Source organism: Numida meleagris, chromosome 3, assembly GCF_002078875.1.
Source record: "Numida meleagris isolate 19003 breed g44 Domestic line chromosome 3, NumMel1.0, whole genome shotgun sequence".
In the NCBI taxonomy this organism is placed as follows: Eukaryota; Metazoa; Chordata; class Aves; order Galliformes; family Numididae; genus Numida; species Numida meleagris.
The window spans coordinates 62,825,632-62,843,238 of record NC_034411.1 but is presented as its reverse complement, the minus strand read 5'-3'; the positions used below and the strand labels follow the sequence as shown (position 1 = coordinate 62,843,238).

Below are 17,607 nucleotides of genomic sequence, written 5' to 3'. Positions count from 1 at the left end.
ACAAGTTCATGAAATGGAGGAGAAAATGTTGGAGAAAAAATAAACTGAAAAGGGGAAAAAAAAGTCCACCAGAAAAAGCTTTGAAATGACAGACTTGGATTTCATTGCCACATGAGGGAGATCTAAGCCTAAGCCAGCCCTTTTAGAGCTGTTACATGGGAGGAATCCTTCAGCAGACTTACTGTGATGCTCATAACTGGGTTCAATCTCGATGGTACAGGGGGATGACTCCCATCAAATCATACTACCAGGTGACAGGTGAAGACCTGCTGGCTTCTCTGGAAAAAAGCAGTTAACAACTGATGAAAGCAGCGTTCTTCCTACATAACAATCCTTCTGACTCCTTCTAAACTTTCCCTGATGATGTTTTTCCTCTAAAACATGTACACCAGCTGTAGGAAACAAAACCAAGTACAGATATGTAACTTTCTGATATATGCTCGATGCTTTTGAAGATAATTCAGATTCTGTATAAAGAACATATAAATAAGTCAAATGTTTCCTCTGGTGGGAAGCTGTACACAGGTTCTGTAGATCTATTAAGTGGCACAAAATGAGCATTTCTACAAAGTTACCTTAAGTAAAATTTGCTTTTACTATTGTGATTATTTTTTTTATAGTAAAAGCAGAATTGCTGGAAAGCTTCTGCCAAGGTAGTACAATCTGATCTGTCCATTTTGTTCCATGCTGAAATGATCTGATGTACCATATAGGTTAGGATTAAATAACAGATTTGCAGACACTTCTATGTAAAATAATAAAGTACTTCATGAAGCAGTCAATTACAGGCTACAGCTAATTGTTGGTGTTGAAGTATGAACCCCCAGCAGCTGCAGAATTACAAGCACTTTCAAAAGTCCCACTGAATAAGAATCTTCAAGTTTTCTGGGCTATTTACTCATCATACATTCTCACACAAAGCGTACAAGAAACGATAACTTGTTTTCTAGGATCAGGAGACAAGTTATATGGGCTTAGAGCCATTTTTGTATCCCCCATAGCAGGAAACACACACAACATCTAAAGCTAACATTCAGTTGTGCTTTTAGATTCCTGTTTTTACCTTTACCGACATGAACTAGTATATTGTCAAAGAAGTTATTTGTGTTACATTCTTAGTCCAGGCACACTAAGTCTAAACATGTCAAAAAATTCAAGCTGACCTCTCATCTAGTGGAGCTCCATGCCAAAATATGCATGCTTAAGTTTTCAGCAAACTGGCTTCCACAAACAGTGTCAAATCTCTTGAGGTCAACCCAGAGCATGTTTCATAGCAGAAGCTTGTCCTGTTCTAACTCACACTAAATCCTCTGTCATCTGCTTTCAGTTTACAAGCAAAAGAAGCTGCAGGTGGGCTTCTTAAACACCTTTATTACAGTAAAATGTTAATGATGTTTTGAATATTATTTGAATTATTTAAATGCATATTTAATTATATTTTTATATTACCCACAGCACATTATACTTCACTAACAGGGTTTAGCTGTAATTAGCTTCACATTTGTTCAGTACCTGTCAGAAACATCTGAAGATGATGGAACCCCACGGTGGAGCTAGAAACACTTGCACTCAGAGAGGTTGTTCACTTGGGTAAAAGCGCAGCAAAATCAGCTGTTGATCTGTGACCACAGCTCAGCTTTCCCAAGCCCCATCTGACTGATACTTAATACATCTGAGCCATGGGAAAGCACCAGCTAGCTGTTGGTTGTGGAAGATAGGGGAGTTAATGGGAACAAAACAACTTTCAAAGACATATTCCCTCCAGAGTTTGCCATCCTTTTGATGGGCTTGTACTGTGATGTGCACACCACAACAAGTACCTGTGCCTACCTCTGTCCATATGTCTTCATGAGCTCAGGATAAGCAGTGCTGTGTCTAATGGCTGTACTCTTCTTTTTGCTCAGTTTTCAGGACTTTACTTGTTATCATTCTTCACCATCCTCGTTGGGCTGGTGCTTTACTCCTCCACATCCACCTACGTAGCCCAAGATCCTCGGGTGTACAAGCAGTTTCGAAACCCTTCAGGACCTGTTGTAGACCTGCCAACCGCTGGCCAGCTGGAGCCTTCAGTAACATACACCAGCCTGGGGCAGGAGACAGAAGAGGAGCCTCACGTCAGAGTTGCTTAAGCCCAGGGTCATTGGTCGCCTGCTGATGATTCAGTGGAGCTCGCATATCCATTATCTCTGTATTGTACATAGAGAAAGGTATTTACAAGGTGCAGTTACACTGCTGAGCTGCAAGGTAGCAAATAAGGAAAGCTCATAAAAGTACAAATTAGTTGTTCCAGGATGTTCATTGCAAGGAGATGCCAGTCCCTTGTTTATGATGTGAACAGCATGTTTGCCATACAAACTGCTGTATCTGAATCAGTCTTTCAAACTACCTATGAAAGATATTCAATGTAGAAGCTGAAATTACAAGAAGAAATTCATGGAAGGGGGTATTTGCACCCACTGGGAGATATTATGCCTAAGCCACACCAGTTGTGGAAAAGACACCTTTTTACAGCAAATACACTTGTGTAGTCACTGTTAATTTCTCTCTAAGATTTGTTTGTTTGCACAAAATAGATGGGTTACTCGTGGTAGCAACACCCTGACACATTTTTGCTAGCACCTTGAATTTGGTGAGGGAAATACAATAAATTCATCTGTGCTATGTAGTTGCCCTTTCTAGGTAATCTATTCCATGAGTCCAGAGGAGGGACAACTTACAATATCTGTCTCTATTCTAGGAATAGGTATAAGGTGAGCATTTTAGCCTTTCTATATTTGCAAGAAGTGAAGTACTCAAGCATTGACCTCCCTATGATCCATGGCAGATTTCCTAGCAGCTGAGGTTCTGCATCAGGTGATAGGGAGTTAATTTCTCTGTAGTTGTGACTAACACAGATTTCTTACTTTTTAAATTTTAATCTGTAAAAAGAAAAAATGCATTTTCTAGTTTCCTATGTATTGTACCTCTCCATGGTAAGATGACATATCATGTGGATCAAGGCACTTATTTTAGATACTGGGTGCATCGAGGGCGCCTTCCACTGTTACAGTTTGCATAGTCTCCTGTGGTTCATTGTTCTAACAATAGCTATGTAGAAATACGTCAGTTTTTCACCAAAACCCACAAATTGTAAAAATTGGGAAGATTGTGTGAGGAATTCATGAATAGGAAGACTGGACCATGTGCTGATGTAGCACAAAAGCATTCATACCAGCAGGGTGTAGCCAATTATCTTTCATTAATTACAAAACTAGCAGAAGAATTCAGCAGTTTTCTTACATTCCTGGGAATATATGAAAGCAGTAAGGGTGTGCTCTGCAACTTCAAATCTGCTCCAGGAACCTTATCAGAAGGGGGAAAATCTTAGCTGCAGCCATGAGAATCCACTATGTGTGCTCTTCCTAGAGCACAATAAGAAGTAATCACTATTTCAACATCCATCATCTATTTTTTATTTAAAAATAAGGGAGATGGCATAATGCCTAACAGATAGGAAGGAGATCCAGGAGAGCTTGGTTTTATTCACAGATTTGCCACATCTGCATCATCTTGGGCATGACTTACCTTCCGTGTGGCTGCGTTTCCCAATCTGTATATAAGGGAATAGTTATATTTTACCTACCTCACAGGGGTGCTATGGGACCAAGTTACTATAAAACATTTCAGGATCTTTAGAAGGAAGGAGTTTAAGAAGTACACAATAGTGCTGTAAAAGTGTGTATATATTCTTTGTATTTGAACATGGGGTTTACAGCTGGGCTGATGAATATTTTGCTTGTGGGCATAAAAGATGAATTTGATTTGAATGACATTCTGCTGAGCAAGTCTATCTAAAGTGCAGATGTAGGTCTTCATACTTGAAAAATTCAACTTTCCTATTTCTATTCTAAAAAGAAAAAAAAAACAAAAAGCCTGTACTCTGGAGATTAGAAAGGCCACAGGTCAACCAAGGAGGATTAATTTCCGCTGAGGTAACTTCCATCTTCTATAGTCCTGTTCTGCTTTAAAATGGAAGAGACTTCCCTGAAGCAGACTGGGAGAAGTATCTATACAAATATATGTGAAGTGACAAATGCCAAAATGTTGCTGAACAGCAGACATATGTTTTCTCTTACTTGTGCTGTGGCTGAGAAGAAAAGGTGATTTCTGTCCCATCGTGTTTAGGCTGCCAGCCAGGCTCCTGCTGCAGCTGAGGGAAGGGTCTGCAATATTGTCAAACCGTGCTCAAAGCCATTCTAAAACCTAAAGTTAAGATTCCCCAATTTTTAAATCAAGAAAAAATTGAGATTTTTTCAATTGCCTTCTGTTTTTAAATCTTCTTTAGCATTTATCTTTCCAAGCTTTTTCTCCTAAGCCTTTGAAGAAAAGAAAAAAAAAGAAGATTCCACGGAGAAATAGAGTCCATTTTCTGGGAGAGTTGAGGAAAGTTCAAATGCTACAGGATTCAAGGTTAAAACAAACAAACAAACAAAAACATTGACCTCCCACACTCATCAAGAATGATCACTTGATACTTCGGGTTTGCAGAGTGGAAGTCCAGGTGGGAAGCATGTGGTTCACTTGGATGGAGCCCTTGTGTAGAGTGGGCTAGTGAGCATCCTTGGTCCAGCCCTGGCAGGTTTCATACCTCCACAGGAGCAGGGGCTCTGGCCATGGACACCACAACACTGTCAGGTGCTGCGAGGCAACTGGCAGGCACCGGTCATCTCAGTCTTTTTGCTACCTTTTATACCAATTAAATACCTTTCTCTGAATGTTAGTCCCCATGTTGGTCTTGAGACCTTTGAGGATGGTGTGCGTGTTTGTTCCATGTTTACAGTTCCTTTGTTTTGCATAACTGTTTTGTTTTATTTCATTATTAGTATTTATTTTCAAGCCAAATGTTTGTAGTCCTTCCACCTCTCTCCATTTTTCTGACACTAACTTGTAGATGTTTTTTGGAGTCTTCTCAGAAAGAGCTGGGCAGAAGGCACGTCCTGGGCACTTTGCTGGACTGGGAGATTTACACACAAGAGTTTACAAATCATGGCTGTCTACAATGTGCCATCTATAGTGGTTTTTAGAGGCTATTTTTAAAAGCTCTGTCCTCTGGAAATAAGGTGGGAATGTCTGGGCATACACTCAGTGCCCAGCCACCATCCTCTGTGTTATTTGCACAAGAGGAGTCCCATGTGCAAAGTGAGTCTGCTTCACATTCTGCATCTCCCGTTAAAGAAGGTGGGAACTTCAATTAGCACCAGTGTGCTAGTGATGGACAGACCTCTAAGGAAGACAGTAGTATAGCTTTACAAGTATTGACTGTGAATCTGGGGTCTAGTGAAGGAAAACATTACTTCTGCCTGCTTATTTCCTGCAGTTCAAGACCTCAGAACACACCAGCAGAGGTTCAGCTATCTAGCTGGCAGCTACTCTCTGTAGATCCTTGCCTGAACAAACTGAAGCCCTGTTACACTGCTGGTGCTGAGCAGCCCTTAGCAAGACTGATGTAATTTTCTGCTACTGGATGAAAACCTTTACTGGGAGACAAACCTTGTCCTTGTTCCAGCTATAAACTTTCAAAACAACACAATGAAAGACCAAGCAATTGAAAATTTTGCACCATTGTGTCATATGAAAAAGTTTCAATGTATAGCGTAGAGATTGCTAACTTGTGCTATTAACATTTTGACAAGCGTGTAGTATTGTTTTCTTTTTTTAAAAAACCATTTAGTATTCCTGAGCTAGCTACAAATATAAATTTTACCCCATGGGTAGGATTTTACTGTTAAACACCATAAAAAAGCACACTAATCTTGACACCGCAGATGGAAACATGAACCAAAACCAAAACCAAGCAAACGGAATCCCAACCCCAAATCCTGCATAAAAAAAAAGCTGAACAAACCTTTCTTCATTTTGATATTTGCATGCTCCTATATGGACTGGCTGTGGCAATGTAATGCCTGTATAATGTTTTCAAATAAAAAAAAATGCTTTATGAAATTATGGGTATTAGTTTCCTTGTCTTCTTCCTTACTGGTTTCTTTAGATGCTTTTTCTGAAGCATACATCTTGACCACAGGACGTATTTTTGTGTGTGTGCTGAGGACTTCTTTCCCTTGCCTTGGGAAGTGGTTAAGCTACAACTTCTTCTGACGGAGCAATTCAGGTACCTACACACAGGTGCCATGAGACTCACTCAGGTATCCTACCTTGCCACTGCATTGCAAATCCAGCACTGCTGCAGTGATTTGCTGATTTATTTCTGATTTTCCAGTGTGAATTTTTCCAAAGTTATGAAAAGCTCCAGAAGTTTAGCTACTGAGCATGGCTTTATCATGCTAACAGTTGATTTGTGCTTTCCTCCAACTGTGCTCAAGAGTCTCTCCAGCATTGCAGAAATCTCTTTTTATTGCCTAGCTAGAATTCAGCCTGAATGTTTGAGTCCTACTAAGAGTAATTGCTTGGAATTACTCTATAAATCGATTATAAATACCTATAAACAAATGTTTATTTGTTTAACAACAAACATGTTTTCACCCTGCAGGACACTCAATCACCTTCAAGTTACCAGTCCCCATTTGGTTTTTGTTTGTTCAGTATTAGCTCTCCAAAATACTGGAAATCCAAAAGCTGCCTGCTTAAGATCAATATGCCATAGCATATGATTCAGGGAGCTATTTTTTTTACAGGTATAAAAGTTATTGTATTAAGTCTGCTCCACAATTAAAGATAAAAGATTTGCAAAAGTTTTGCAAATTGTTTGCACAGCCATAGACCTCTTGCCACAGCAAGTGCCAAGTGGTCACCAAATGCTAACAGCACAGCAGTGGTACTGACATTGGTGTAAGAGCGCTGGATGCATCATCCTCCTGCTCCGTTTTGAACTGCAGGGTCATGCACTGCTGTACTGTATTCTGTTGTATTGAGAAAGCTCTTTCAATACGGCTGGGATCACTAGTTAGTCACAGACTGGCTGTGAGCCATCAATGTGAGATAGAAAAAAGAAAACCAACACACAAATTCATAGAATCATAGAATCATAGAATTAGCTAAGTTGGAAAAGACCTACAAGATCATCCAGTCCAACCATCCACCTACCACCAATAACCCCACTAAACCATGTCTCTCAACATTATATCTAAATGTTTCTTGAACACATCCAGGGACGGTGACTCCACCACCTCCCTGGGCAGCCCATTCCAGCGCCTGACCACTCTTTCAGAAAAGTAGAATTTCCTAATGTCCAGCCTAAATCTTCCCTGGTGCAACTTGAGGCCATTCCCCCTCGTCCTGTCACTAGTTAGAAGAGGCTGACCCCCAGCTCACTACAACCTCCCTTCAGGTAGTTATAGAGAGCGATAAGGTCTCCCTTGAGCCTCCTCTCCTCCAGACTGAACAATCCCAGCTCCCTCAGCCACTCCTCATAAGGCCTGTGCTCCAGACCCCTCACCAGCTTCGTTGCCCTCCTCTGAACACACTCCAGGGCCTCCATGTCTTTCTTGCAGTGAGGGGCCCAAAACTGGACACAGTACTCAAGGTGCGGCCTCACCAGGGCTGAGTACAGAGGGACAATGACTTCCCTACTCCTACTGGCAACACTGTTTCTGATACAAGCCAGGATGCCATTGGCCTTCTTGGCCACCTGGGCACACTGCTGGCTCATGCTCAGCCGAGCATCAACCAATACCCCCAGGTCCGTTTCCTCCACACAACCTTCCAGCCACTCTACCCCAAGCCTGTAGCGTTGCCTGGGGTTGTGGCCAATGTGCAGGACCCGGCACTTGGTCTTGTTGAACCTCATCCCATTGGCTTCAGCCCAGAGATCCAGCCTGTCCAGACCTCTCTGTAGGGCCTCTCTACCCCCAGGCAGATCGACACTTCCTGCCAGCTTGGTGTCGTCTGCAAACTTACTGAGGGTGCTCTCAATGCCCTCATCCAGGTCATCAATAAAGATACTGAAGAGGACAGGCCCCAGCACCGACCCCTGGGGAACACCACTCATGATCGGTCGCCAGCTGCATTTAACTCCATTCGCCACCACTCTCTGGGCCCGGCCCTCCAGCCAGCTCCTTACCCAGCAAAGAGTGCACCTGTCCAAGACACGGGCTGGCAGTTTCTCCAGGAGAATACTGTGGGAGACAGTGTCAAAGGCTTTGCTGAAGTCTAGGTAGACCACGTCAACAGCCTTTCCCTCATCCACCAAGCAGGTCACTCGATCATAGAAGATCAGGTTGGTCAAGCAAGACCTGCCCTTCACAAACCCATGCTGGCTGGGCCTGATCCCCCGGTTGTCCTGCAAATGTCGCGTGACCTCCCTCAGGACAATCTGCTCCATAACCTTCCCCGGCACGGAGGTCAGGCTGACAGGCCTATAGTTCCCCAGATCCTCCTAACGACCCTTCTTGTAGATGGGAGTCACGCTGGCAAGTCTCCGGTCTTCTGGGACCTCTCCAGTTGACCAGGAACGCCAATAGATGATGGAAAGCGGCTTGGCTATCTCCTCCGCCAACTCCCTCAGTACTCTTGGGTGGATCTCATCCGACCCCATGGACTTGTGGCAGTCCAGGTGGAGTAGTAGGTCTCTGACCATTTCCTCCTGAATTGTGGGGGGTTTGTTTCGCTCCCCATCCAAGACTTCCAGGTCAGAGAGTAAAGTGCTCTGAGGACAACTGGTCTGGCTTTTAAAGACAGACGTAAAAAAGGCATTGAGAACCTCAGCCTTTTCATTGTCCTCAGTGGCCACATTCCCAGCTGCGTCCAGTAAAGAATGGAGATTCTCCTTGGTCCTCCTCTTACTGTTAATATATTTGAAGAAGAGTTTCTTGTTCCCTTTTATCCCAGCAGCCAAGCTGATTTCAAGCTGGGCCTTTGCCTTTCTAATTTTCTCCCTGCACATCCTAACAACCTCTTCGTAATCTTTCCGAGTTGCCTGTCCCTTCTTCCACAGGAGGTAGATTCCCTTTTTCTCCTGGAGCCTCAGGAAAAGCTCCCTGTTCATCCACGCCGGTCTCCTTCCCCGCCGGCTCATCTTGCGGCTCAGGGGGACAGGCAGCCTGTTCCTGCGCCTTCAGGACTTCCTTCTTGAGGAGCAACCAGCCTTCCTGGACCCCTTTACTCTCCAGGACCGAATCCCAAGGGACCCTCCCTACCAGTCTCCTGAACAATTAAAAGTCTGCCCTCTAAAATTCCAGGGTAGCAGTTTTGCTGCCCCCTCTCCTGGTTCCACCAAGAATTGAGAACTCTACCATTTCATGGTCGCTCTGTCCAAGGCAGCCCCCAACTTCCACATCTCTCACCAGACCTTCCCTGTTTGTAAACAGCAGGTCTAGCAGGGCACCTCCCCTGGTAGATTCTCTGACCAGCTGCAGAAGGAAGTTATCTTCTATACACTCTAGAAACCTCCTAGACTGCTTCTTCTGTGCCGTGTTGTATTCACAGCAGTTATTACAAAAATCTAGTTGTGTCCCTCAGATGTTGCAACTCTCTGTTGTAGCTGGGATTTCAGTTTCAGTACACCACTCAGTGTTTCTTCAGGCCACTTTGCTGGCTGGATGGCATGGAGCAGCCTTCAATGCCATGGCCCCACAAGAACTCTCTCTTGGGTGCAGGGAGGTGTTGCTGATCTGCTCCTCACCAGTCTCCCTTGGGTAAGGAAGATTCCTCCCTACTGTAAAGCAACCATGAGGAGGAATCAAAGTTTGGCTCAAAGCAAACAATGAGGCTCCATGAGGAAAGTCAGCACCCTGTGCAGCCCTTTCCCTTGTTAAAGAATAAACTTGAAATTGTTTGGCAGCGCTTTTTTTTTTTTCCTAGAAGTTCCATTTTTAATTCAAAACTATGCACTGAGTTCCTCTGGTATTTACAGGATCAGAATCTGCCCTTCTATATATAGTCTACAGTTGCAGAATCTTCTTAAAGAATACAGATATTGCCAGTGCCAATATACTAGACAAATATTTGTGAATCAAAATGAGGTAAAACTGATTTTATTGGATTGAAAATTTTTATTCTACTTTACATTATCATTTATAACCCTGAATCGTAGTTGACTTTTCTATGACTCCTGGTTATGTACAATGCTCTCAGGCAATTGCCTAGTGCTACCCTTATCTTAATAATACATCATTAATTCCCTACTGTCAACTGCATTATTTATACTAACTATTGCATTTCATTCACCATGTCTTGATAACAGTGGACTTATCCAAATTCTATATAACTGCAGAGTCATCATCAATATGAAATCTTCCCAGCCTCCCCATGTGAAATAAATATACATTCTTGTCAGGAGCTAAGGATTGGATTTGCCATGGATAAATGCATGACTTTTTAATTCAAGACCTTATTAAGAAGAGAGAGAGAGAATGAATATGTGCTGAGTTTACATGATCATTGAGCACTGAAATGCTAAGCAATTCTACTATGTTGGACTTTGACATGCTTTGCATACACAATAGTAACTCTGATATTTGATTGGCTTGAATCTTTACAGGTGCAGGATGCCTGCAAGCCCGTGGATCAACATCAGTCAAGGCCATGCATATTTTACTTCATGCTGCCTGTAGTAGCCAGTTTCACAGAAGCCTGGCTTTCTGTTAGGTTCATAGCAAAATTAGCAATCACCATTTGCATATTCTTAACATGACTGCTTGCCTAAATTTAATTCCTGAGTGAGAAGGGGGAAGGGACTGGAGTAATCACAACAGTAATCTGAACAGTCTCATTATGTGACTCCCTGTGAGCTTTTGCTTGAATTATCTAATGTAGTTCTTGGCATTAAACAGATTTGCAGATGCTAAATAGGTCACACAGGTTTTCAACCATCAGAGTGGATGTTATATGTCTTTATGTCCCCAGACTTCTTCTGTGTGTCTACACTTTAATTAAGAAAAGAGAGTACCCACAAAGTAGGATAACGTCTTGGTTCATGTTAAACTGTTGCATTTCAGATTGGCCACACTCAGCCTCCCTTCAGCAGGATGCACTTAACAACCACGTTGACAAGGAGCTTTGGAGTTGCAGGATGTACTCTATGTTGCAGTTTTGGAACACACCGCTTCCCACAGTGCAGGAGGCACCCAGCCAGCAGGTAGGTGGGCAAAGCACAAAATAATAGCCTTCATTTTAGCCTTGAGCTTCAATACAACATATTACAAAAGGAAACTGGGTTTTTAAGTGAACAGTTGTGGGCTGAAAGAAAAAGATAGTTCCCTTAATCAAATTACCCCTTCAATACAATTCTGCTATATGCTATTCCTATTCAGCCAATGGTATACCAATTATATGCGAGTCATAAGTGATTTGAAAAAACAAGTCTGAGAAAATATGCTTTTGCCTGCCATCTGACTAACGGAGAAGATGAAAACTCTTACTTGCTGAAGCTGTCTCTGGTATTGAAATTGAGAGGGGTGGATGGTGGAGGGTGAGCCACAGGTACTCCTGAAGTCATTGAATATATCAAGTCACTAACAAAAAAGCTGTATTATTTCAGGCTATTAAAGTGACGTTTAGACTGAGTGAGTGATGGTAACCTGCATCAGCTCTTCTTGATAGAAAAAAGAAACAAACATATAAAGCAAAATGTCTCTCCCATTTGTAATGACTTAAATTAATTACGGGGTTAGCACTGGCAATCCATTCATATAGATAGAGACCAGCTTCCTCTCCCGAGCTCTTCTCTCCCGCTGCCCATGTTTCCTCTCTGCAGATTAATGCACCAAGGAAAGGCTTACATTTTTTTGTTTGGTTTGTTTGTTGGTTTGTTTGTTTTTTAAGGAAAGGAAAAAAGAGGTTTATCCAAGGTACAGCTGTGGTAACTTGCAGTTTCTCCTTCTCCTTGAACAAATGCGTACTCTGAGCTGTATTTGGTGCAAATATGAGCTGTGGCTGGACTGGTTGGCATTTGACATCACAGGCTGTGAAGAGCCTTCTGAATGCTCATCCCCATATCTAAAATTTTACTTGTACTGCAGACCTCACTCCATGAGAGAGAATGGATATACAGACCCAGGTGAAATTTCCTTCATTTACACGATCCCATTGATCACATAAACTCAGCACATATTCTCATTATTTCCTAGGTACTGGTGGGAAGGAATGTGTGCCAAAGACAGCACAAGAAGGCTTATGCTGATACAGCTATCGGACTTTAGATTTTGTGTATACAAGTAGGGCTGTGCTCTGCAAAGCCAGCAGTCTGGCACAGTCTTCCACAGGTTTACTTTAATGAGAATTAGTGTTGTAAACTGCTGAGCTAAAGAAAGTAAATGCAGCAGCTGCACTAGCAATGGCTTCTCTAACTACTGCGGAAAGGGAAACATCTCTGCCAGCTACAGCACAGGTATTTCATTATGACAAGGGGATATAGGTAGATTTTGCTATGAATGTACATCATAAAATATCTGGGAGGGGTGATTTCCATTAAAAAAAATACCCCAGCCACCCCTTTTTAATTTGTACACTTTCCTTGTGCTTCTACCATACCTTCTGCCCACATGTGACACCAAGCAACATTTTCTACCTCAGTATGTGAGACTTGGAGCAAAATACCAACACACAAGGCTGAAAAAAGGCATTGGCAGCCCTAGCCACACAAAGATCAGTCCTAACTCACATGGAGTGTTGAAGGCAAGATGGTGTCTGCAGGCCTGATGATGATGGGGCTGGGGGCTGCCACATCCACACCTTCACAGGTTGCCCCAGGATTGCTGCAGGTTGCTGCCAGCCTGGCCCCTCAGTTAACATTATGGGACTTAGCTCCTGAGAAAACAAGCTACACCTAACTTGATCATGTGGTGATTTGAGCTGGTGAGCTTTTCACTTTTCACATCAGACTAGAAGGCCTAGCTGTCCAGCTGGGCTGGGCTGCAACCCTGATTGTTCTCCAGGGCTTCCATATCTTTCTGGAATCATGGTGAAAATAAAGATTAGCTGTATTTGTAGATGGTTCCTCCCTGAAAGCTGTATTGTGAGGTGTTTGTGCTGGATGCATGGAAATCTAAAGCAGAAACTGACAAAGCCCATAAGAACCACCTCCTAGACATGCAAGACAGAAGAAAAATTCCTCAAACAAGAACACTACTATGGGTACTTTATTCTTCTTATCAGAGGTACTAATGTTGCCTTTTTTGTTTGGCTTTCTCCTACCACTCATAAATGACTTTTCAAAAGTGTATATTAATATGTGAGGGAAAATTTTTGGTGAGTTGGCTGTACTGTGGGGAGATAACATCTCTGTGAACACGAGAGGTGGTCCGTATGCTGGAGCAGAGGGAGAATAATCACCCTTGTTTGTTTTTATTTGTTTTACTCTGTTGATATTGGCTGTCTTCTGGCTTTTCTTTGCAAAAGCTGAATGGCGATTAGGAATTATTTGTATCTGAGGCTCCATAAAAGAAGCATCTGGAGCTTGCCAGTGACAGTTTAATCTAATGAGAAGTGCCAGGCAGTTTTCATTTGTTATTTCAAAATATTTTGTTTGGAAGAATTGTAAGACTTCTAAATTACCTCCATCTAATTATATCAAAATTTCTAGACCAAAGCAGCTCCCAGATCTTATGTTAACATTTCCCTTATTGTTTGCTTCATACTTGGCTTGCAACAGACCTAGGAGGAAAAAAAAAAAAAAAAAAAAGATATCGCCTCTTTCAGTTCTCACTCTTCAAGGAGAAAAGATGAGGAAAGAAAAATAAAGGGAGAAAAACTATTGGGGCTCTGGGCTTTTGTGTGACAGTTTCACATCTGAAACTGTGTATTCATGAAACAGTAATGGCTATGGCCCTTGGACTCTTTCTCTCCTATGCCTACAGCTGTGCCAGTGTCCTTGACAGCAGAGGCTAAGGGATCCATTATTTTGATCTGCAATTGTCACTAACGATTCTTTTTTTTTGGGGGGGGGGGGGGGAAGGAGGGGGGACATGAAAAAAAACACAAACCACTGCTACGACACTTGAATATGCTGATTTCCATGAAATTTAAGGTGTGGTTACACCATTCATTGACAATCAAAGAAAGTATGATACCCAAATGGAAGATAGATATGTAGAATTCCAGGCTGCAATAACACCAACTGGAGATGAAAGCACATCTTCCATAGAAGAAGTTCTATGTCTGAGACGGTGGTATTTGTCCACTGCCCCACAGAACAAATATTTTTCTAGGAGTCCTTCATTTCCAGTTGATGATGCAAATGCAATCAATTACTTGGGCTTTGCATATGCAAAGGTGATATTTATGTTAACATCTTAGCATGCAACTGTTTCTGTTGGTATATCTTAAATATGAGCAAAAATAGTTTTCAGCCTGCTGAGGATGTAGAAGGTGATGCTCACTTAAATGCTGAAGATATTTGTGCTATCCAGTAGCATTTCAAAAGAAAGAATGTTTTATTTGCTTATTGTGGAATCTAAGACCTTGGCTTAGTCATATACAGAAACTTGGTATTTACAATTAGCCTTGAATGAATCCGTTACTCTTGCAAAACTGTATGTTAGAGCTTGTGTACAGTAGAGCTACCACATATTTTTCAGTGTGTCTTGTGGGTGAAACTTGTACCAAACAAGTTTGTTGTTGTTGAGACACTTGATCTAACCCATGGCAATGGCATGGCCAAGTCTCATTTTTTTGGTCTTGCCATGATGATGAATTACAAACATTATAATGATTTTACATCCAAATTTTCCATGTGTTTACATCTGTGCTAGACTGTAAAAACTCTTAAAGGACATAGTTAAAAATGATAAATTGAATAAGCATTTGAAATGCACCTGTTCTTTCCTGGTTTTATGTGGCAGAGCTCTTAAAATTTGAATGTATTGCTGTATTTAAAACTAACACTATAAGAGCTGAATTGCTCTTATAAAGGTTTCTTGGAGGTGTTTCACTTTAACAGCTGTTTCACCAGTGAGATAAAGAAATGTTTTATGCATTGCATTTAAACATAGCAGCTGCTTAATAGATCTTGTATTTAAGCAGAAAAGACAACTGCTGAAAAATAAAGTAAAAAGCACAGATAATTCTTGAAATATATTGTCAGGTGATATTTCTAATTCAATGGGCTGTCTCATTTCGAATGCCAGCCCTTTGCCCCTATCCCCTGATGGCACCTTCAGACATGCATGCACATGGAACAGCTTGTACATAAGGCTACTTAACTGACAGCAGCAAACGTTGACCTTTTCTGGAGATGTGTTGTGTAAACACTAAGCTAATCCCCCTTGCCTTCTGCCCAGTTGCCAGATGTTGCTAATGCTTTAGAATGGCTCCTGTCCAGCCCTTGGGGGGGATCTACCTATGTGAACAACTCTCTGACTCTCACTGTCTTTCCCTGCTTGACTGGCAAGCATATTAACATCATACAGCAAGTCTCTTTTATCTTTTTTTATTTATCTTTTGGTTTTGTTTTCTCCTCAGCTTTCCAGCTTATCCTCTGAGTGCTCTTAACTATATCCCTTTCAACTCTTCTCTAATTCTCCAAATCTTTGGGAATTTAATTCCTTGGTTGCCTTTTCGCTTTCTTCCCAATTTTACCCATGGGCAAACTTGTTCACTCTGCCAGGTGAATGTTAATGACTCTCAGATCTTCCTCTCCAGTTCAGGTCAGCGTTTTCTGTCTAGATGAAACTGTCTTCTAGCCTAACATCATCATGCGGGTGACAGCTTGGCTATAGCCTTGCTCAGTGTTTTCTCACTGGAGCTGCTCACTTCTGTTCTTAATTACTGTGAACCCACAGTCCTGCACCCATTGCTCCCTTTGGATGGGCATGCACTTTGTCCTGAGGAAATGCTGCTGCTCATCCTGGTTTAATTAGTTTCTTCTTAAAGGCTGTTCCTTGGGCACAGCACTTGAGAGATCAGTTCTACTCTTTTATGCTTCTGTTGCAGATAATTACGGGGAGAAGTAATTAGCACAAGCGTTTCCAGCGGTAGAGGCTCCTCAGTCTTACTGAAGTGTTTTGTATTCAGCTGACACTGGGCAAGTTGGCGGTATTTGGGGGGTTCTTGTTATTTTTTATCCTTAGTACCAGGAAACTAGTAACTTTTTTTCACTTCCATTAGAACGATACTCTATTACCTGAAATCTTGTAGCAAGTGAATGTAACAGAGTCTGTGTAAGAGGAGATACTTTAACCAGGCATCAGATTATTTCGCCCTTTTCTCTCTGTAAAGATATTTCTCAGTTCAGAAGGGATTTTCCCTGAAGAGGCAGAGGCATGAGTGAGGAGTCACCATAAAGAATTCATTCACAACTAAATATTTTTAATTACGTTTGTGGTTATGTACTGCCTTGGAAGGAACACCTAGTATTTATGTGACTCTCAAAACAAACACCGAAGCTGAAGAGGCAAGGCCCCCGCGCACAGCTCTGCCAGGTGCTGGGTTGTGAGCTGAGAACACCCGTGAGGCGGCGCCGCCCTGAGGGGACGGGCGGTAACGGCCGGGAGGGGCGCGTGCCCCCGAGATGACCCCGGTCGCGCGACCTTCAGTTGGAAAGGGCGCGAACGGCGAGGCGGGAAGCGAAAGCGGCGGGAAGGGAAAACGGCGGGAAGGGAGAGCCGCGTTCTGCGCTCCTATTGGCTGGCGGGAGGCGGGGACACCTATATAAGGCGCGCGGGGGAAAGAGATCTCCTCACAGCGTGACAGGAATCGCAGTGCTCTGAGGGAGAGGCGGCAAGCGGCATCCCGGGCTGAGGTAAGAGAACGGCGGCGCGGCAAAGCGACCCCGCGGGGACGGGACGGGACAATGCCGGGCAGGCTCGCCGAGCGGGAGGAATAGGGACGGGAGGAGAGGGAGACGAGCGGGGTCCGCGAGCTGAGGTGAGAGACGCGGGGCGGGGCAGCGCCGAGAAGCCGCGCTGTGCTGAAGGGATGCAGGCGCGAGAGGAAGGCAGCGGAGCGCTGCGTGGTGCTGCAGGGGACGGAGCGATGCCGAGCGGCCGTGCGGAGCTTGGGGGGCGGGATGGGGGGGGGCGGCGGCAAAACCTCCGGGTGAGACTGAGGTGAACAGAGAGGGGAGGAGGAGAGCAGCTCTATGAGAGCAAAAATGTCACCCTAGCGGAAGAGTGACCAATGAAGAGTTACCTCTCAGAGGGGAAGTCTCCTTGGGAAAGAGGAGGAAAAGATGTTGGAATATCCTGACAGAAAAACTGATGGTGAAAGGGGTGAAGCACAGGGGTAGTGCTGTAGTGGTGAAGGTAGGACAGAGGAAAAAGGTCGGTAGAAAGGATAAGGAGGAAATGAAGAGAAAAACTGGCCCTGCATATGAAGTTGTAGTTGGTAATGCAGGACTAAGCATGTCACCAGGTGCTGGGACCTGACAATGTTACTGCTAATTTGTTACATTACTAGAAACTGCTGGAAGAGAAACAGTCGACACTGGAAGCCTGGATGACAAATGAACAAGAGGAGGAAAGGAGTGCTAAGAAACGGTAAAGAGAAAAGCACTGTGGGTGCCAGAACTCCCCTGTAACTGGGGGGTTGTACGTCAATGAAGCATTAAAGTACACTGCACTGCCAGAGAAAATAAAGAATAAAAGTACACCACACAAGAGTGTTTATTTTGCTGGGACGAGTTGGGGGTGCAAGGTCTTCCTTGGCTGGGCGCTCGTGTGCGAGCTCCCTCGGGAC

The 17,607-nt window shown here is 43.2% G+C and overlaps 1 protein-coding gene across 3 annotated transcripts in view; it reads left to right on the top strand.

The window, feature by feature from the left end:
• The window catches only part of SLC35F1 (solute carrier family 35 member F1), a 259,103-nt gene extending 242,699 nt beyond the window's left edge, over positions 1-16,404 (top strand). For 2 of the 3 annotated variants that reach the window (XM_021391049.1, XM_021391052.1), the window contains exon 8: positions 1,905-5,569. In XM_021391049.1, the coding sequence (XP_021246724.1) occupies positions 1,905-2,129 (225 nt within the window). In that variant the 3' untranslated portion in view covers positions 2,130-5,569. Of the gene's footprint in view, positions 1-1,904; positions 5,570-10,931 lie in introns of those variants that run through there. The other variant, XM_021391050.1, reaches the window with a different exon arrangement.